Source organism: Manacus candei, unplaced genomic scaffold, assembly GCF_025592945.1.
Source record: "Manacus candei isolate 608988 ecotype Guabito, Panama unplaced genomic scaffold, ASM2559294v1 h1tg000050l, whole genome shotgun sequence".
Taxonomy (NCBI): domain Eukaryota; kingdom Metazoa; phylum Chordata; class Aves; order Passeriformes; family Pipridae; genus Manacus; species Manacus candei.
Genome location: NW_026138098.1, coordinates 10,805,692 through 10,827,265, shown reverse-complemented (window position 1 = coordinate 10,827,265; position 21,574 = coordinate 10,805,692). Strand labels below are relative to the sequence as shown.

General features: G+C 44.9%; 1 protein-coding gene across 2 annotated transcripts in view; it reads left to right on the top strand.

Annotated features, from left to right (window-relative positions):
- Nucleotides 1-21,157, top strand: part of MXI1 (MAX interactor 1, dimerization protein) — a 57,212-nt gene extending 36,055 nt beyond the window's left edge. For both annotated transcript variants that reach the window (XM_051800470.1, XM_051800472.1), the window contains exons 4-6: nucleotides 16,633-16,747; nucleotides 17,937-18,108; nucleotides 19,274-21,157. In XM_051800470.1, coding sequence (XP_051656430.1) covers nucleotides 16,633-16,747; nucleotides 17,937-18,108; nucleotides 19,274-19,437 — 451 coding nt within the window. In that variant the 3' untranslated portion in view covers nucleotides 19,438-21,157. The remainder of the gene's footprint in view (nucleotides 1-16,632; nucleotides 16,748-17,936; nucleotides 18,109-19,273) is intronic.
- Nucleotides 21,158-21,574: the final 417 nt, after the last annotated feature.

The following is a 21,574-nucleotide window of genomic DNA, read 5'->3' as shown; positions in this document are numbered from 1 at the left end:
TAAACAGCTGCACAAAATTTAGTCATGCTTGCAAAGTCAAGTGCAGGCTGCTGTCTCTTAGTTGTCTGGTTGCTGAGCCAGTGTGGAGTATCTAAAAGCATCTGAATCATTTAGAAGCACAGCTCTTAATGACTCTCAAATACTTGCTCCTTCACTTGGGCAATTGTTGCTCCTCTCTAGCTGTCGCTACAGCTCTGTATGCCTTGTCATCTGGCGAGCAGTGCCAAGGGTTCCTTACTGGCCAGGACAGCAAATAATACAACAACAAAAGGAGGGCATTTGATAGATACTGCTCTTCTTGTGAGTAAGTGAGTGTATTTGTAGAAAAAGGGCAAGGACCCTTGAAGGTGAAGGCTGGCAAAGCCACACAACCATCAGAGGAGATATGTGGAAAGGAAAAGGAAGCTAATCCAGACCTGATTTTGCTACTTATTTGTGTACGGTTAGATCTCCCTGTGAGCAGTCCAAGAGAGAAAAGGAATAGAACAGGGAGGTTCAGAGGTGAGATCAGCCCTGAGGAGCTCACCGTGGCTGTCCCTAGTCTTGAAGAAGAGCCTGGTCAGCCAAGAGTGTTCCAGGACCTGAGAACAGGCAGCTGCCAGCATTTCTGTGTATGACCACACTGTGTTCCTCTGCTTTTTCCTCTCAGAACTGGACTGTGCAGGATAGATTGCTCCAGCTCTTCCTGGAAGTTCTGGAGGATGTGTCCTTTACATTTTTCTCTTAGGAGGGACTTCACAGTGCTACTTTAAGACACAACCTGTTGAACATTTGGGGTAATTTATTGTAATTCTACATGGCCAAAGCCCAGCCCTTAGATGAGAATTGTTCTGCTCTTTCTGGAAACTCAGTGAAATTGTTCAAATGAGTTATTCTAAAAGAAGGAGCAGTGTAGCAGGTTTATTGTAGAAATCTGAGGCTAAAAAAGGCGATGCTTTGTATCTCCCATGTCTTTTATTTCCACCTATTTGGCCTTGTTCCCCAGGGTGGGTTAAGTTGTGGGTTGCCCAGTCAGATTTTGCCCAGCTGTATGGGAATCTTCCATACAGTTTGGAAAATACCATCCATCAGCTACACTCTGGTAACGTCAAGAGGCCAAATGTGGGGTGAGTACACGCATTTGCACAGATGCACAGTTACGTGCAAGCACACACAAAGAGCTTGCAGTTGAAATCTACGTGCCCGTCTCTTTTTAACAGGGGAAGACAGCCCAGCTGTGTATACAGCTTGGTATTTCCCTTTGATCTCCGTTTCCAGTGTTTCTTTCTCATAAGAGTGGATCCTGGCGCTCCTCGGAGCTGCCTGCTCTTTTTTTCCAAGTTTGCAGCTGCATAGCTGCACACAGAGAGGCTTGCTGGGCTGTAACTGGTTTCAGAAGTTTGGGCTGCAACTCCTCCTGTTGTTTGCTTTGCTCCTGTCCTTTCCTTACCAATAGCACGGCAGGGAACTGCCTCACTCTGCTAATGGAAACAGTGCCTTGCAGATGCCTCAAGATCCTCCCTTTCCCTTTGCCCACCTGCTCTCACAGGCATGGCATTACTGCCCTTTGCCAGCTGCAGCTGCCACTCTGGAGCAGATCTGCTCTGTCACCCAGGTTGAAGCTCAGAGAGGCAAAATTCCCCTTCACTGTCCAGAGACTCGGCACACGGCCCCTGCAGCTGGCTTGGGCCCTGTGCCTAAAGGAGGGCAAGAAACTCTGTTCTTCAGACTTCTATGGTCTCTGAAGTTTTCTGAAGCTGTCAGAAATGGGGCTGGGAGGGGATGGCCACACTCATTTGGTCTGTCCCCTCACCCCAAGGCAGGATAAGCTCTAAAGCTTTCCTGGCAGATGCCGATCTCGCATGGCCTTAAAAGCATTTGACAACAGGATTGCCCAGGGAAGCAGTGCAACCTGTTGCTCTAATTAACTGTATTTAAAGCTAAAAATTTTTTTCTAATGTCTGCCTAGGAAGAAAATTATTTCAGTATTGTTTTAGGGAACAACAAAAGCTGTCCCAAGTTGAGTACCTCTGTGAGTGTATAGGGAGGAGTCCCAAATGCTGAATATAGTAGTCAACTTTCATAGCAAGAATCACTCTGTTAGACCCTAGAAGTACTCTGAGGAATTCTGGCTGAGACAGGCAAAATGGAGGGAACAGAAAACATTCATCTTTCCTTTTCCCAATGCATGTATTTGCCACTTCACCTAACCCGAAGGGCAACGTTGATGCCAAAAGAAGTGGGAAACCGGATGGGAACACTTTGTCTCCGGTGGATATTCTACGTAATATGACCCTCTTAGGAAATGCGCAGAGTCTGTTCTCTGTGGTGTGACCTCTTTTAAACTTTTCTTGGCTTGGAAAAGCAGCTTACAGGCTTGGTGTTCACTGGAAAAAGCACATATGGAGATGCATTTCAGGGAAGGGATTGCAAACGGAGAGAAGAAGAGGAATCTTATATCTAGTGTCAAATACTTTAGGAAAACGTGTGAAGGCCCTCTGGAGTCAGAAGTGTCTCTTGGAGTTTCTTTGGGTTGTGTTTTTTTTCTTAGTGATGGCTGAGAAAAACGCATAAGGTGGGAAAGAGCAGAGTGGGAAGGGGGTTGTACTGTGGGTTGGGCACTTTGTAAGTGGTTAGCAGTAGACAGTGGTTAGCAGTAGTCAGAATGGAAAACTGTGGTATGTAGGGGACTTCCATAAGCCCTCCAGGTTGGCTCTCAGGTCTGTGCAGATAGTGCTGCCTCCAGGGAAAGCAAATTGCTTGAGTTTCTTAAAGGCTTTTTTTTATTTTTTTGTTTCAAAGCTTTTTAAAAAAAATTGTTCTGTTTTTTGAAGTGAAAAATATGATTAATCTTGCCAGCTCGTGGAGTCCTCCCCTGCAATACTGGTGATATTCTGTGACTCTTGAATCTCGGCACCTAGGGTTAAGTGTTTTTTATCCCCCATATAAGACCAGTGTATGAGCCAGTGTAACCTGTGTATTTAAAAAACAGAAAGAAAAGGAAGCACCCTATGTAGGTGTTTGTTTACTTTTGTAAATTATGTGATGCCTGAGCTACTGTGGTGTATTTTTTTTTAATGGGGCCTAAACCATAATCTTTTGGCCACATGGGATTAACAGTAGGACATCAGAAACTAAAGGTTTTAAAGAAACAAAAAGTTTTATGACTGCTCGATTGCAGAGTCAAAAAACAGCCTTCCTCTTGTCTTCCTGATTCTGACTAAACTCCTTTGAAATTCCATCTTGAGAATTTCTTGGGACAGAGGTCAGAGAAGACCTCGGATAGCTTTTGCAGCATATATGGTGAGGGGGGTTCAGTGAGGAGTTATTGATCCCTTTTGAGTAATGTGGCCATCTTGTACTCTGGGCCTTATTAACTACCAGGGAAAGCTGAATGAATTGGCCTCCCAAGGAGTCCTCCTCTCTCAGCACTTCACATACCAGTGTCACTGCTGAGCTTCATGAGCACCTGGAAACAAAGAGTAGGTTTAGCTGTGCTGTACTCCATGAAGGAATTAGGATTAGCTCCATTTTGTGGATGAGTGGTGTGTGCTTCAGTTCCTTGAGGGATTTACCTGGGGTCGTGCAAGCTGTCTGCGGACAAGTCTCCCGACTCTCACTTAAAGGTCTTGCCTGCTGCATAACCCTTTCCTGCCGGTGAAGGGAGTCGAAATGTCGTCTCCAGTTAGTTGCTGCTTCACCCTTCCTGAAAGTGCATGCAAACCTGCTAGCTCAGCACTAGGAAAGTCAGGAAGCCTGTGCTCTGGTTTGCTGTTTGGCTCTCCTGATGAGGAAACCCACCACGGCTTCTCCCTAGGTGGATAATTTCTGGAGAAAATTACCTTTTTTGTTGTTTTTTCTTGGGGGTTTTTTATTTATTATTATTCCTAACACCAGTGATTTTTTGAAACCAACAAGGAGCGCTCCCAGGATGGGATACTACACAGGAAGTACCTGACCATGAAGCAGTACTTAATCTTGCCTACATTCATGAGGCCCTGAGAATGACATAAGCACTACAAAAAAGCAAGGAAGGGGAATGTGATTATAAAGCAGTGCCTCTGCAGGTACTTCTGTAAGTACATGTGGTTATTTTCTTAATACTGTTCTGATAGCTGAGCAAATGGAAGCCAGTTTCTACCAAACCAGAGGCCTAGGTGTTCCAGTTTCTCTCTCTTTTTCATTTTCTTTGTCTTTTTAAATTGTTTTTCTTTCCAAAGAAAGCCATGAACCTGTCAGTTTCTGGTTTGTTCCCAGGTGGGATCCCAGCCCTTTTTCTGCTGGGCAAATACATCAGGGTCAGCAGGGTAAGGCAGTTAATCCTCCCACAATTGTTAGTTTACTCAACTACAGCTGTTCTTGGTCTGGGAGAATTAAATTTGTATCCATTTGTGGCATTGAAGACCCAGATAGGGGTCATAATGGTCTTCCCCAGTTGATCAAGAGTTTACTAGGTAGAATGTCCTGTGCTAATATATAATGACTTTTTGAGCCCTACTGGAAGCACCAGGAGTCTTGTAGTGGAGCTGAAAAAAATTGAGCAGTTTTCATGTGTTACAGATACATTTTGTCTTGCTTGCTGCAGAAGGAAATTGTTTCCAAGTGGCCAGCTTCATGCTTTTTCCTTGCGTGAGGTTTGAGCAGTCTTGCATTTCTTGGCCTTCACACATGCCCAGAGGAGAGAACGAAAATGTGAGGAAGGTGTCAAGGGTTGTTCAAGGGAAAGGGCAAGGCAGGGGGTTCATGTTGTTTTCTTCCCCTGATTTTGACATTGTCTTAATTTTCTAGGTGATAAACTCTGCTCCTCTTTGGAAGAACTGTATTGAGAATGAGTTCGTTATTAGCACATCACAGCAGCTAAGCAGAGGCAAGGTGTGTTTTCACACTCTCTGGTGCCTCCTTTCCAAAACTCTTCTTTCCTGGTACCTCTGTATGACTGAGATCAGGACATGACTCACCTGCTGTCAGTGTGCTGGGAGCTGTGCTTCTCTGTTCAGGTTCCCCTGCTGAGTAACATCGAGTTTTAACATTTGAGTTAAAACCATTTGTCATTTAATGCTAGCTAACTCCTAGACTTTTGAAATACAGTATTTGTGTGCAAAAATCCATATCCAGTAGGAAAAATAGTGCTAGTTTCTCTTTAAGTTCTCCTTCCTAGTGCTTTTTTTCTGGTCATACATCTGATAGTGACCTTGGCTGGTAATTCATTTTCCCTGGAAAGTTTGAGGTTAAATTTGAAATAATTTTACAAAGTGAAATTACATGCACTGCTTCCTCTGTTCCAGATGCATGCCCTCTATACCTGAAAGGTACAGTAGGTATTTGATGACTCCTTAAATATTTCTGACAGTGGGAAGAGATATTAGATGAAGAGCACATGCTTTCCTTCTGGCATAAAAGATTTTGTGTAAACAAGTATGCCAAATGGTCACATTCTTAGAATATATTTTCATTAGGAATTTTCTTCCTTGAGGTGAGGCAACTGGAATATAGCTTCAAAAAATAGATGTATGGGATGGAAAAATTCTGTCTATCTTAATGAATAGTAAAAATACCTTTTAGTAGCAATAGCTTATATGTGTCATTTTAAAAATTAATTAATGACAAAATTAATGTTATTAATTACTCATTAATTAATTAATGACAAAGTTAATGATAAAAATAACTTTTAGTACCAGATCGGAATCTGTTCTTAATATTGGCAAATTTCCCACTCATTATTTTGAAAACAGGAAATATATTTTCCCAAATAACAACAAGTTAGTAGCATCCTTTAGTCTTTCACTGATGTACAAATGTCTACCATATAAAGCAAATGCTTGCTTCTTTCAGCTGGTTAATGGAGGAACCAATTAAAAACCTGACTATATTCAGCAGGCACCAAAGTCCAAGGTCTCTTTCAGCAGTATTATGAAGAGGCTTTGAGGTACTGTCAATGCTATTGTCACTGTGACACCCTGTGGGCCATGGGTAGCTTTTCTGCTGTAGGCAGGAGACCAGTCCATGGGTACTCTCCAGCTGGCTGTTGGGAAGCTGTGTGCTGCCTTAGGTTCTGCCAGTCTCAGTGCAGGCCTGTGGCCTTCAAGGGTCTCTGCAGATCCATGCTAATTTCTGTTTCATGGTGTGCACCATCTTTGATTTCTTCTGGAGAGGCTGGAAAGACTTGATGGTAGTAGATCTGAACTGAAGAGCTCTTCCCATTGCCTGGCAGTTTTAGAGGCCATTATGGATTATCGAGTGAGAGCATCCCTGCTTCTCAGTGTCTGACTGCAGAAGCCTTGCAGGAGCCCGAAATACCTCCTGCAATTTCAAAGAAGTGGTGCTTAGCCAGGAAACCTCTGAACAGAATAATCAAAAGTAGCTGGCGAGTTTGGAAAATCTTGGCTATCTTTGCCGGTGACCTAATTCTAGCAGTAAAGCTGAAAATCCATAGGTCGCAGCAAAACAGGTTACTGCCTCCTCTGCAACCAGGCAGGTTTCTGATGAATGGCACAGCTGCTTTGCAGGCATGTTGGCAGCATGGAGGAGAACGCTGCACTGACTTGGAGGCTGCGAGCACATTGTGTATCCCTAGAAGGATAATTACAATGGTATTAGTGAGAACAAGGGCACAGGACGCTGTTGGCTATTTAAAGAGCAGGTCTATTTTTAATCACCTTTTAACAAAGATGGGGTTTTTATTAGACAGGGCTTTATAATTAACCAGCCTGGGTTGCATGTTGATGTTTACAGCTTACTTTGCATGCTCCCTGATAGTCAAATGCAGGATTGTAACCGTATCTTACTGCCAGGGCAGGAAACTGCAGTACCTCTGTGGTCAGCAGTGACTGCAATTGAAAAGTTGGTGGAAATGATCTTGTGCAAGAGTTGCCTGGATGTAACCAGACCAGCAGCAGCTGGGCTGTGTTTTTGACTCAGAAGGAGAATGTGATGTAGAACATTTGTGGCCTGTGATGCCTGTAAGTTTTAGTGTGTTGTAAGCCCAGCTCAGCCTAAAAGGGGTTTAGGTGGTAACATCGCGTTTTGTGCTACGGTAAAGTACAGTTCATTATATTCACCAGGGATTGAAATACTTTGTTACTAGTGGCCAAGATCAATAATAGTAGATCCTCAATATATAAATTTAGGGGGGAATCTGCTCCAGAGCATCTGTTGTTATTTGACATCTCTTAACAACTGCCCAAATTGCTTTCAAAGAACAGCATAGAGGAGCTGGGAGGAGAGAGGAGAAACTGATGAACAGGCCCAGAGGTCGGTGCTAGATCTGTATGAAAATGAAGGGGTGAGAGAAAATGCCAGGCATTGATTGACTCCATTCCTCTGCTGGGCAGATGGCCACCTATGGTGCTCTCATCACCTTTTCATTGTGAAACCCAGGCTGGTTTTGATCTTTTTCTGCCGAGTAGAAGCAGCCTGTCTCATTGGTGCCTCTGAAGATCAAAGGGGTTACAAAAGGATGAGCAGTCATATTACTGAACAGCTGTGAGTTCATTCTGCAGGAGGCACCTTCCAAAATGGTATAATTTTTATTACTGTGAGCATCAGTATTCAAAATTATTTGCCATTCCTTTAAGCATCCTAGTTTTGGAAGTCATGGGATTACAGTTGTCTCTTCTTTTTCTTTTTTTTTTTTTTTTTTTTTATTATTCATTTAAATAAAGCTTCCATCTTCTAGCTCTCTAGTTCAAAGAGGAAAACATCAAGATGTGCAACAAATAGGACCCAAAGGCCCAGAACTTATTATGTGAATAAAATTAGCCCCAGATATATCACTTCAACTTCAGAATCACAGTGTTGCTTTAGTGTAAATGTTTGGGATCTGCTTGATTTAATGCAGTTACGAGATCCTGGTTCAATTTCTGTGCATTGGCAACTGTATTCTTGTTCCAAAGAGTTTCCAGTCCAGGAGACTGTCAGAGAAGAGGACAGAAACAAAAATGTGGACAGGCTGAAGGATGACAGCTGGTGTTAGCAGAGCAAACAGTGCTGGTCAGAGAAGAGAGTGAAAGGAAAGGTAATAGAAGCTCAGTGTGAGATGAGAGCAATCCTACTCCCTGAAGTGGACTCTGAGATGAGAGGGGGATTGCTGAGTTTTCAGAAGTGTTCTGTTCACAACCATGTCTACAGTGCTGTGGCCTTGAATCCTGTGTCCACATAACTCAAGGTGTTCATAGGCCAACCCCTGCACTCATTAAACAACATGATTTACACTTAATGTCTGCACAGTGTGGACAGACTTATCAGCCTCTGGGAGATATAATAAAATTGTCTGTTGCCCCTCTATATTGCAGGAGACACCTGTCCTGCAGGAAGTCCAAATCTTGCAGACAGATCCCCCACATTTCACCAAAGGACTGGGGGCTGTCTGATTTCCCCTCCCTCTGTCCCTCTCTTTTGCTTCTTTGATTTTGGAAAACCTTGAAGTAATTCATTTGCCTTCAGAATTGTAACAGATTTAGGAGAGCCCTCTCAATAATACTCAGCTTTATACCTAGAAATATCTCAGGAAAGGGAGAGATTTGATAGTTGTGTGATACAGGGAGAGAAGGAGAGAGCACATCTCCCTCCGGACTGCAGCAGTGGGCTAGAAAGACCCACACTGGAACAAATCAGTGGTGGCAACACACCACTTGGCACAAGGTTTGTTGGTCTTGCAGCTTCCCTTTGCCAAGTGCCTGAAGCTCTTCCAAAGTTGACATTAGTGATGAGTGTTCCCATCTAGAGGAGTTGGGGGTAGAAGTAATTTCTGCATGTCCGTGGGGTGCACTTGGCCGTGTGCTCACGCTGCAGTGGAAGGCCATGCAGGGCTGAGGGACAGTCAGGGCAGGGTTTGTAGGATGGCCTCTTTCACAGGGTACAATGGAGAGCGTGGGCAGTGTATTGTAAGGTAAAACCCTTGCTTTATGCTCACCTCAAGGTTTTGCAGCATCTCTTGCAGATGTGGAGAAGTGTTTGTGTACTGCAAAACCGGCCATTTTTTTCTGAGTTGTTTCTTAAGACAGTCCCTTTCCCGTTGTACTCTTTTTGGGTTCTGTGACTGAGGTGGCCTTTCAACAAAAGGCAGCTGTTGGGGAGTGCATCAGTACATTGCTGTTTGTATTTTGTTTCCACTTATGGGCTTGAATCATGATGCTGATTTCTTATGCACTGTGCCACCCCTGTTATCTTAGTACATAGCTTGTCACCAGGCAAGGGTGTGTTGATTGGTGTGACTTTGAAAAACTGCATTGCCTTGGGGTTGGGGTTTTTTTATTACTATTATTGTTCTTACAGTTGTTTAATCATAGATCTCTTCATTTGTGGTTTAGTTTTCACTTGCCCTTGATTTGAGAATAACAGTTGAGTGCCTGTTCATCTCTAACTTTTGCAAACAGATCTGGTATGGTTAAGATCAGGCTGAAAATGTTGCCCACAGAACTTTTTTGTTCCTTTAAATTCCATAAAACATTGTCTTTTTATTTTTGGTCCTAAATTTTCATTTCTTTGTTTATTTTAAATGCTAGATCTTTACATTTAAAAATGTAAAACATCTAAAGTGGTTTTTTTCACGTACTTTTTCATGGTAGATTTTATTAGCATTTGGAATACAAATACTCTCATATGCCAGGGACCCACTGGTAGAAATTGACTGGAAACAAAGAGTCAGATGAACAAGTACCTTCTTCACCTGGGAGCAAATGCAGGAAAACAATCGTGAGAGGAGACCTGATTTAAAATCAGAAAGCGAGGTTCGTTCTGAATGATTTCACAGCTCGGGTGGAGAATATTAACTTTTACCTGTGCATTTCTGAGCTAGATTTCCTTCTGGCACGTGTCTGGTCTCTGGTGTGCTGTGGAACTGGGGTGAGCGGGTGTGAGTGTGTTTATTGCAGCCTGGCTGCGCGTGGCTTGAGGGCTCAGCAGTTGCGTAAGGAGCTGCAGCAGAGGCAGCGTGGGCTCTGCCCCTGTGCCAGGCTGCCTCCAGTCCTCATCCAGGTGCTTGGCAAAACAAAACCTCTTCCTTCGCTGAAGACAAGCATTCAGTAAAGCAGGGATCACATACCTCGAAGAGAGGGCTGGGCGGGGGGTCAGACAAGAGTAAGGAAAAAGCATCAAGGCTGTTGGAGATAAGCAGCTTCTGACCTGTGAATTGCTTTTAGAAGGAAACCATATTTTCCCCGTTTTCCCTGCCCTGTGGTTTTTGCATGTGTTTCTCATTACTTTTATCTCAAAATCATTCTCGTCTAGTGAATTATTGATGTGGGGTCACATGTGTTTCTCCAGGAATTGCTTTCTTTAACCAGTGATCCCTCCTGAATTTTCTAGGCAATCTGTTAGCTCTGAAATCCAAATAAAGTTGGTGGTTTCTGATTTCAGGGTTAAATTAGTTTCAACTTTTAAAAGGCATAGAGGGAAGAGGAAAAGGATGATAGTGTCCTTTCCGTGTTAGGATCTTCCTTCTACTCGTTCTTTTGATGCTTCTTTTTGGTTTGCTTCTGGTTTTTTAACATCTCTCAGAGATCAAGTGTCTGATTTAGCCTCAGTGGAACTAGAGCATATTCCTAATGTTGAGCACATGTTTAAATCCACTGTTGAATTCAAGCCCTATAGACCTGCAGGCATAGTACAAAAATATCTGGGAAATGTTTTTCTTTTCCCTCAAATGCTCCCTTCTTTCAACATACAAAATTAGGAATTCAGGATTTTGAATGGCCGCTGGAGGCGAGTTGGTCATTTCCTGCTGGGAGGGAGGCTTGATCTTTTAAAGATGGGAAGAGAGTGTGGTGTCTGTCTGTGCATGTGTGTGTTTTGCAGATGTTCAGGCCTTGATTCAGCAAAGACTCTCAGCAGTGTCTGACTGGGGGATAGTGCCGAGTCTGGTAAACCTGCTGCTTCGGAGCTGAGTGTGTGCATGTGTTTCACTGACTCCTCAGCACAGAAAGTTTCTTTTCTCAGTTTCCATCGCTTCTGCCTGTGGTGGAACCTGGAAAAAAAACCTGCACAAATCCCAAACCTGTTCTAGCAAAGAAGCTGCTGTCCTTCCAGGGATGTCAACATTCAGGGATGACTCTCTGATGGCCATGCCTGCAACCATTTCTGCAACATTCCCCAGAGGAGGATGGACAGTGTGGTGAGAGGTCACCTACTTGTCAGGGGGTGCACAGAGGTTTGGCTGAGCCCACCAGGGCCCAGGGAGGGAAACTGCCAGTGACCTTACAGCTCTGGGCTAGCCCTTGCAGGGAGCCCCTTGGGCATTGAAAGTGGGTAGGTTTCTAGCCCCTGTGTAGCCACTCTGTGACCAGCAGACACAAGGCTTGTAGCTGCCACCACAGGCTCCTCAGCTCTCTGGGGACTTCCCAGCAGGGAAGAAGCTGGTGGCTTTGTGCCCAGCTTGCTGTGGTGCAGAGTGCTGGGATAGGTTGATTCCTGCCCAAACTCCTCAAAAATGTACTCAGGGGTGTGGGGGAAGGAAATGGGGAAATTTTTTTTGCACCCACATCTTTTTCTGCACTGCAGTTTTGATTCAGGCAAGAGAGAGCCCAGTTCCTGCGGTGGGATTTGCGTGTGTGTTGTACAGTGAGACAGCTGAAGCTATGAGCAAAAAGCACGCATAAATAAAGGCTTCCTCCCTGTGCTTTATATAATCAGAGTGGATGATGTCATTGGGAGCTGGAGAGGAGAGCAGGCTGTGAAATTACAGCCCTCTGCAGCCAGGCAGAGCCAAGTGCAAGGGAGGGCTGCACAGAGCAGGAGCCAGGCTCCTCTCTGATGGAGGCTCAGGATGGAGGGCCTGGGTGCTCAGGCTTGGAGGGGATCTGGGGGGTAGAAGTAGATAATCCAAATACAGTCAAAAGCTGTTGAACAGGCACAAAGGGAAAGTGAGGAGAACAGCAGGTGCCCAGTGGGCAGCAGTGGGGCTGCTATTTCAGGGTCCAGAACCCCCTTCCTCGACATGCAGCCATCTATAGCTTGTGAATCCACTGACAGGGTTGTGGGGCTGCTGAGCTTGCTCATCCCTCTTCTGCTTCAGTCTCCTGGCCCCTTGCAGCTCCTGGCAGAGAAGAGAAGGCATCCTCACTCTGTTTGCCCTTCCTATCCCAGAGGAACTTGCTTCTAGGCTCCTCCTGGCCCTGCACAGGGGAGGAAGCAGAAGCAGCAGATGGGACTCTGTCCCAGCCAGAGTGGCCAGGTGGAATAGGATAAAAATTGATCCTCAGTTCTTTGGGACAGGGCTTGTGTTAGGCTCTGGTTTTTCTGAAGCCTCTCAGGTGCTTTGCTCCTTTTCTGGCCATCCTGATTCCCCACATGGGAATCTATAATGGGAATCTTCCCCCTCATCAAGATGAGCAGAAAGGGGGCACTAAGCTGATCCCTTGGGAAAATGGAGGGCCCCCTCCTTTCAAATCCTTCATGGATTTCTTCTTAAGCACATCCAGCACCTACAATGTGCTTAGGATGCTGCTCTGAGAGCCTATTTTTTTCCAAGGCCACTTAGGCAGCAGAAAGCGCTCCAGCTTCTCCTATCTTCCTGCAGCTACCATGCAAGGGCTTCAGCCTCCACTGAAACTGGAATTCTCCTTCTGTCATCCTCTGTCTTCCTCAGGATCAAGCCAGCAAGAGGCAGCAGCCCTTTGCACCAAACCCACGTTGTTTCTCTGTTATATAACAATATGGGCATTTAGACTTGTTTTTCCAGATATTGGCAGATGCGTCAAATATTGGCATAATCCAGTGGTTTACATGGAAGGCCGTCTGGCTCTGTCTGGAGCCTGCACAATGCTGGTATTTTCTTTGAATACAAGAGTCTGCAGCGTTGTCAAAGCAATGTTGCAACAGAGTCCAGGTAAACAAGGGGAAAAGACCCTCGTATCGTGGCCTGACCAGTAGAATTGTAGCTGCCCAGGTACAACTCCAGGACTTGATAAGAAAGCTGATGGATTTGCGGTTGCTTTCTCTCTGAAATGGTCTTTTAGCTAAGTCTTCTGTGATGGTTTTCACAGAATCACAAAATCATTTAGGTTGGAAAAGACCTTCAAGATCATTGAGTTCAGCCTTTGACCAATCAGCACCTTGTCAACCAGACCATATCCCTCAGTGCTATGTCCAGTTGTTTCTTGAATACCTGCAGGGACAGTGACTCCATCACCTCCCTGGGCTCTGGAGTTTTATTTCTGATGCACCCATCAGTGCATCAGGCCTGCCAGTGTGTGCTCTGTGGTTTAAGAACCCATCCTGGTCCACTAGGGCTTTTGGAAGTTGAGAGAGGCCAGGGACTGTGATGAGGTTAGATTTTAAAAATAAAAGGGTAAGGAAGGTATTGAACAGTTTGGGAGGGGAGAGAGCTGGGGAAGCTGTTCAGTTTAGTCTCTAAAGGAAAGCAACACGCTCATGTGCCAGGACAGTTTGCGGGCTTGGTTGCTCTTCCCTATCCCAGCTACACCAGACCAGGCAGCTCCTGGGTAGCTCTGCCAGTGTCATTCCCAGCAGTGAGAGGTGGCTGTTGGGGCTGCAGGGCCTGGCAGTCCCTGCCTGGCCTGCTGCTCTCTGGCAGTGGAAAGGCCTGCACATTGCCCTCTGTTAGGCTGGGGTTAAAGACATGAATGCACTCACATTTGCAGTGGTGTCACAACTCAGTGTGGCTCAGCTCTGAGTGCACAACGGGGAAAATCCAGCACAGAAGTAATTGCTTTGGTCAAATCTCTTACAAAACTTCCTCAACTCAGCCAGCACCACCTGCCCCTGCAGTGTGCTTGCAGCCCAAGCCGTGCTGTGTGCCATCGTGAGCTTATCAGCTCACACCACTCCCAGTGTCGCAGGCAGGTGTCCCCTCCCGATGCCTGGTGTGCCGGCAGAGGCCATCGGCACTGCTGCAGGCCACACAGCCTTTGACAACTGGCCAGCTGAGCCACTGTCAGGAGTGGCTTCTCTGAAAACCATCTATGTGAGCCTGGGCCAATCTTCTGGGCGTCGCAGAAGGGTCCAGGACTGGAGGAATGTCCCCTTTGGGGCCACAAGTGCTGGGGAAGTAACCCTGCCAGCTTTTCCAGTGTCCTCATGAGAAAGACCCTCTTACTGCTTTGCCTTCTCTCTGCCCTTGTCAGGGCCTTGTCAGAGAACAGTAACTGTCTTCAATCCACCATGGTCCTGGGGCACAATGGGAAATGTTTCAAGTGTCCAGGGTTTTATTACCTTTGCATATAACTTTCATGTGCTTAACATGGTTGATCTCGTTGAGTCTGCACGTAACCCAGCTTTGACGTGGCAGATCAGTGCCATACTTTTAATCGCTCTCTCAGCAATCCAGCCAGTGCTTGCTCCTGCCCAAAGCTGATCCCTAGTTCCAGGAATTGCAGTTCCTGGTGCAGCACCTTCCTCATTCCTGGTAAAACCTCCAATGCTGAGACTCTGCCCAAAGCTCATGCTATAGATGTGTTGTCCATTTCTCTCTGAATTCGGGAGTGGACTGTGATACCTTTGCCACTGGTTAGATTTTGATTCCCCAAGCTGTGAGTTTTCTGTTACACAAATAATTCGCTTTTCACCATGGGCTGGGAGCTGCCCTTGCCCAATAGGGCAGGAGGTGTCTGTGGTCCCTACCTGTAGCAAGTGCTGTGTAGCAGTCCCTTCTTAGGTGGAGCCCCCAAATCTGTGCACACATTTTGAGTTCTGTTTGAGCTGTGATTTTGACTTGGGCTGATCCAGAGGTGGAGTGCGTGGCTGGAGCTCATACTTGTGCGGTGAAGAGACATGTGCTGCTCTGTGCACAAGCTTGGTGGCTGTGCTCTGACAGCTCTGACTCCGTGACTGGCCTCTGTGGACATTCAGGAAGTCTGTGTCATCCAAAAATGGGTTCAAAACCCAGAATGTCTTTGACCACAAGATCCTGCTCCTCTTCCTTTCTCTAGTTGCAAGAAGTCAGTGTCCAGGGGTGACATGAACTATAGTGCCAGTGTGAACCAGCAATGCTTTTTCATTGGTCATCATGGGACACAGGGCAAGCACCTGTAGTGGGTGCACACAACTCCTTATCAAGCTCTACCTTGAAAATCATCTTCCAGGTAGAAAAAATCCCCCCGTGTCAGTCATATGGGTTTAATGGCAGTGGGGTTTGCCCTAGAGCAAGCTGAGAAGTAAAAGATGAGATTGATGTGATTACTGGTTTTTCAGTTTGATTTTTTGGATTATGATTTCCCTTTCCCCACCCCTCCATTTGTTAATGTTTAATGGAAAACACGTGTTCTTCAAGGCCCTTGCTGGTCATATGCAGTCCTGTGACTGTTATTGAGACAGAATGATGGACCCTTCCTGAAGAGATTTATAGTAGAAACCATGAGGAGCTCACAGCTACAGCACGGCCAGTGAACACTCCCCTGCACTGACAGTTCATCAGTAAAACCCCTGACCCTTCCACCCTTAATCATCCTTGCTTGTCACTGACATAATTGCCTGATTACGGACTCCTCTCCCCCACCCCTTTCAAACTGGGCGCAATAGTGCATTTGAAAAACAAATGGAAATGAACTGTCCATGCTCTTTTTCTTCTTTCTTTTTTTTTCCCTTCCCCTGCATTGAGATGGATCAGGCTAAGATTCGGTTTCTTTGTGCATGAGCAGGCGCTGGGATAGGCTTTCAGGACTCTTTTGCACTGGTGTTTCTTGCATGTGAATGGTAAAGCTGATGTCATTGTGTTATTGATTGGGATGACAACTTTGGACATAAATCATTAATGTCTGGGAAAGAGAGAGAGAGGGGAAAAAGGCAACACACACTCGATAGTTTTCCATAAATCTACTGTTCATTCCTGCATACGTTATACAGAAGAGGAGACAGTAGGAACAGTTTTCCTGTGCAGCCCATGGATGATGTGCTTTGCCACTGCTTCCTGAACCGTTTTCCCTAGAACGTGTTGCCATATTCTTCAGGAAATGGCTCATATCACCAGTGACACTGTCATGCTGGAACCTGTCTTTGTAGATGTGAGTCAAGGTCAAAAGACTGCCCAGGGCAAGGTCTTGGGTTCTCTCATTCCCACCAGCATTGCACCCCTGGCTGCATTTCAGTTTTGGGCCCAGGAAGGAGTAAGAGTGCAGTTCTTGGGAAGTACCATCTCTCTAGCTCCTTTAAATGCCAGCAGGGATTGTTTCAGTGTTTTGAGCTGACCATTTTTCTCACTGATGATCTTAATTTTATGCAAAAAACCAGTGTTTAGATGAGTTTGGATCAGTGTTGAGATTAGCATATGTCCCCAAGCCAGCAATGAACAAGTGTGCAGGGGGTAGCAGTCATTCAAAACCACTTTCGCAAAAGTCCTTCTCAGCAAAACTGACAGCAGATTGCTCAGAGAGAGGAAATCCATGAGGTACTTGCACTGGTTGCCTGTGTGCCTTTGCCCCTGCACAAAGTTCATCCAGATGAGTCAGATTATCAGTCCAGACAGCAAGAAAATAAACAGTGTCTGTCAGAGGTGAGCAATAATGCAAGTAATGATGAGCAGCTGGTGTTTGAAGTGTAAATAGTTTAGTGGCAGTCTGTCCTGGTGGCTGTGGGGTGGGGAATCTTGTGATGTGTGGAAAGAGGAAAACACGAAAACTGCCTTGCAGTGGGGCAGTAGAGAAGGAGATGGCATTCCCTTGCAGGAAGCATGGCTCTGACCCTGCTCTTGTCCCCTTGCAGCCGAGCTCACCTCCGCCTGTGTCTAGAACGCTTGAAAGTTCTGATACCGCTCGGACCAGACTGCACCAGGCACACCACGCTTGGGCTGCTCAACAAAGCCAAAGCACATATCAAGGTAAGAGCTGCTTTTCCCAACTGCTTTCAGCGTGGGCCCTTGGGAAGTGCAATTCAATTGCTCACCCTTGCTGCCTCTGTTGAAGGAGACGAACACCTTTTAAAAATAAATTAAAAAAAAAAAAAAGAGCAAGCAAGCCTTGCCCTCTTGGTTAATTGCTTATCATAGCTACAATTCCACATTGTTGAAAGAGTCCATGATGAACTCCGTTAACTACGGAAATGATGGATTTGAAGAGCAGGAGTGTTGTTCTGTATTGTAATCATTTGTTGACAGCTTCATCTCTTTAAAGAAAAAGATACCTACTGTTAAATGACTGCATGTTTAATGGGAAATGGAGCTTTTTTCCTGGTGTGCTACTGAGTTTCCACTGCCGAAGCATTAGCACAAACCACAAGAGTGTGAGACAGGGTTGGCTTGCTGGAGCTTCTTGTGTGAACCTGACAGCCAGCCCAGTGCTTTTCTGGCTTCACTTTTGGCAAAGTGAAACGTGAAAATAAAATGCAGCATTGTCAGTATCTGGGAGAGGCTGAAATACTTGCTTGCAGGTCAGGATACTGGGAGGGAAGATGGGTGATGAAGGAGAAAAAGCGCTGCCAAAGGGACAGAGTTAGCCTGAAATGACTCCTTATGCAATGTGCTTGTCGTAGGAAACAAAGAACAGTGCCCTGGTAGATTTCCCAGCTGTGATCAAAGAAATCTGTAGTAGGTTATGTAAATCACTTACTGAATAGAAAACTGTCTCTGAGAAATCCTACTAAACCATGCAGTAAGGAACACAGAGCTCCCAGGGCACGTTTTTATGTTGAAGCAGATAATAACAAACCCTGGAGTCCTTTGGTTCAGGGAGTTGAGGCCCCTTCGTGGGCAGATGCGGTAATGCAGGTGTCTGATCTCGTGTAGAATGACCCACTAACTGCTGCAATTCACATCGTTTCCCCTGGAGAGGCTCAGTCCTCAGAGTCTCTTTGTACTAATGGCTATGATTTATCAGGACTTGAGAGGTGGGAAGATGTGGGGAGATGGCATTGTGCTTGGAGACTGCGAGGCAGTTTGGTTCAGGGGTCTTGCAGCTTAAATCCTTCTGGGACCTGGGAAGGTCTAAGCAAGGCAGGTGGGAGGGCAGTGGCAGTGGGAGGGAGGGGGAAAAGGATGAAACTAATTATTCAGTCATATTTGATCATGTCAGAAACTTGAAGAGGCTGAGAGGAGAAGCCAACACCAGCTTGAGAACCTGGAACGAGAACAAAGATTCCTAAAGAGAAGACTGGAACAACTACAGGGTCCTCAGGAGATAGAGCGAATACGAATGGACAGCATTGGATCTACCATTTCCTCGGATCACTCGGACTCGGAGCGAGGTGGGTGTTGGCTGAACTGCCATGGAATCCCCAGGACTCTATGGAGTGAGAGCATGGGATTCATCCATTTCTGGTCTCTCAGCTACCCCCTTCTTATGGTGTTTGATATTTAGGTTGCTCACACACATGCGCACATACACACACACATGTATATATGGAGAGTTTAGTATTTTTGCATGAGTTCTAAGTCTGGAGGAATTGTTGCTGTCAACTTGAGCTGATTTCTGTGGCATCAAAAATGATGGTTAAGTTGAAACACCCATTGTGCTTTTTGGTCTACTGTATCTCTTGGCAACACAAAGAGGAAAATGTAAGAAGATATTAATGGCACTGGAATGGATGCTTTACACACCTTCCCGCTTACCTTTTTTCCCCCAAGCTTCTCATAGAGTTCATCTCCTCAGATAAAACTGGCCAGAGATGATCTGAATGGCTAAATGAATTAACTGTCTTTTTTAAAATATCTCTTCTGTGGAGAGAACATTAGGGACAGTAGATGGCTTGATATTTACTGACAGACCCAAAGATGCTGTGTAGTTTGGGTGTGAGTCTGTAGTTTTAAAAAAAATGCTTTGGAAAATTCCAAAACAATATGGGAACCAAGATACCTGGTTAACTAGATCTTTGTTTTTCAAGTCTTTCTTAGAAACAAGGTGTCTGTTCCAAAGTCTACTCAGCATTTATGAGAGTAACCCAGATTCCCGTGGTAATGCATTGCAGTACCCTATAGGAGTGGTCCTGGCTTTGGCAATATAATGTCAAGCAAGTAGCATGTTTGGGGGTGACTTCATGCTTCATTTTCTCTGTTGCCTTAGATTTTATCTATTTCTTCTTGTTTCCAGCACTGGGGTCATAGAGGTACAAAGAAAGAGGTAGTGGAACAAGTTCAGTGTGGGGAGTGGCTCCCATACGCCCATAGTGTGGCCTGTATGTGGAGGAGTCAAACCCCTTTGCCAAATCCCTGTGAAAGCTCCAATCTGGTATCAAGCCTTTTTATAAATCACGTCCACAGCCTATTTCATTCCAGGGAGAACACTGAAAGTCTTTTTCCCAGATGGCTGCTTCATTCTGTGTGCTGGGGGAGTCCCAGCAGCTCTCTGGCTGGAAGGGAGCAGTGGGGTGTGTGGTGCTCACCTGTGTGTATTTCTCTCATTTTCCTTTCCAGAAGAGATTGAAGTGGACGTTGAAAGCACAGAGTTCTCCCATGGAGAAGTGGACAATATCAGCACAACCAGCATCAGTGACATTGATGATCACAGCAGCTTGCAGAGTATTGGGAGTGACGAGGGTTACTCCAGCGCCAGTGTCAAGCTCTCGTTTGCTTCCTAGAACCAAGTGAGACAACAGTGCAGGGCAAATGATTTCACTGGGGTGATCTAACTGGGTCAGAGATGCCAGTATCCTCTTTCAGAAATGACATATTGACAGCTAGTCCTGGAGAGACCTGTATATAAAGCTTTTTTGGTAAAGGAAGCCTCCCCAGAAACCCATATTTGTTCATTTGGTCATGTTACCAATCCCAATTTGTGCTGGCAAAAAGTTAGGCCAAACACTAGTCCCTTTGAAGTCAATGAAATCCATTTGTTTCTGTGGGACCTGGATCTAGACCTTAGTGATGAAACACTTTGCTTTGAATTTATTTGTTTGAAAGAGGATACTAGAGACTCATCCCTCTCTTTCTGTCATGAGATCTGAGAAATGTCAAAATTTCTTACATTGCATTCAGGTTGAACAACCTAATTTAGGCCCTTCTGAGGAGCTTTTGTGGTCCTAAAAGGACTGTATCCTACAGTTTATCACAATCTAATGCTGTCATAATGTACTAGGAAATCTAAGAAGGCTTAGCCTAGGAATAACAGTGAAGATGATGATTAAGGTCTCATTCTGTGCCCAGGGGGAGAGGGGCAGCAAAGAGAGATGTTCAGGGGAGAACACCATTCAACTCAGCTTTCTGTTGGACATCATTTAAAAAGTGAGTACCTCTGATGCGTGGCTAAAGCAGGAGGTGCACACTTGTAATCTACCAGCACATGGTGGGCTGTCATGCCTCGGGCTGTGACACTGACAGCAGGTCTCCCGGTAGATGTGTGTTCATACACAGCCAGCTGAGGGCAGAGCGAAACCAGCACACACGAGAGGTGACACACCAGAAAGTCATGCCCAGATACTGAGCCACTATGACCTTTTTATTTGAAGCGATTTTTTGATAAACATTTGTAAATGTGTTGGGAGGGAAAACACCCCAAGTCTGATGCGTCTTTTTAGAGCTTGTCCATATGAAACCTTAGATGTCTTTTATATGAATTTATGCCATGAAAAGATCTCTGTTTTGATGAAGCACTTGACCCAATGAAATGCAAAGATGCTTTTTTTGCCATGCACACAATGGATGAAGGCTGTGCTAGCTGGAAGAGGCCAGGTTTGGTGGGGGTTTCTTCAGTTTTCTTTTTAGAATCATTCCCTTTGCTGACTTTTGAAGTTCCAGTCCAGTAGTTAACCTAGTTAAGCTCAGCACGTCTCTCATGTTAATGTAACGTTTTGACTGCACGTCCTGTTCCCAAGGGCCTTGCCATCCTATCTGTGCAGGTGCTGTTAAGAGCTGTTATAGCGAATGTTTTCTAATTTTCTCCGAGACAAGCATTCTAACCTGCACTTTGAGGGCTTTGCTTTTTTATTTTTTGTCTTTTTAATGGCCAGGATTATTTTGTTTTCCAAGTTTTAAAAACCTTAATAGAGTCTTCACCTATGGCATTGTTTGAAACTTTGTATATCCTTAAGTAATTTAACTACCCCTCATTACTAAGAAAAAAAAAAGAGGAAAAAATGCTTTATAAAATTCATAACTTATTGCTGATTTGAATGGGTTGTTAATTTCAGTCCTTTAGATTTTATTTTATTGTTTTAGGTAGGGTTGGGCAAAAAGAAGTAAAATAAAATAAAAAATAAAGACAACCATATTTAGCAGTGCAGTGGAATTGTGTTTAAATGTTAGCATATGGTCCCCATTAAAGTAGCACTTTAACGCCATTAAACATTTCTGTATCTGAAATGAGTTGTGTTCTTCCATCTTGGTCATTCGTATCCCTTTAGCCGAGTGTTTGTTCTTCTTGTGCCCTTCAGTCCTGCAGTGAGAAGATCCTGAGTGAGTCTGCTGTAGACTTTTGCACTGTGATAAGTTGCCTGTGTTTAAATATTCTGATGTTTCCCCCACTCTCCTCCAAAATTTGTCATCCCCCGTAAGAGGTACAACACACGTGCTTGAGTAGAGAAATAACCTTTCCATGAATGTAGTGAATGATTTCTGTTCTGTTTGGGGGTTTTTGATTTAATTTGCTTACCAAGTCTGTGTCAGGTTGCAGTTGTTAAATGTGTTTTCACTTGTGTGTAGGTAATCCAGTGGCTCGGTCTGTATGTTGTTGTTCTGGGAGATTACCTGTCAGGAGTCTGCCACAGAGAGAATTGAGCT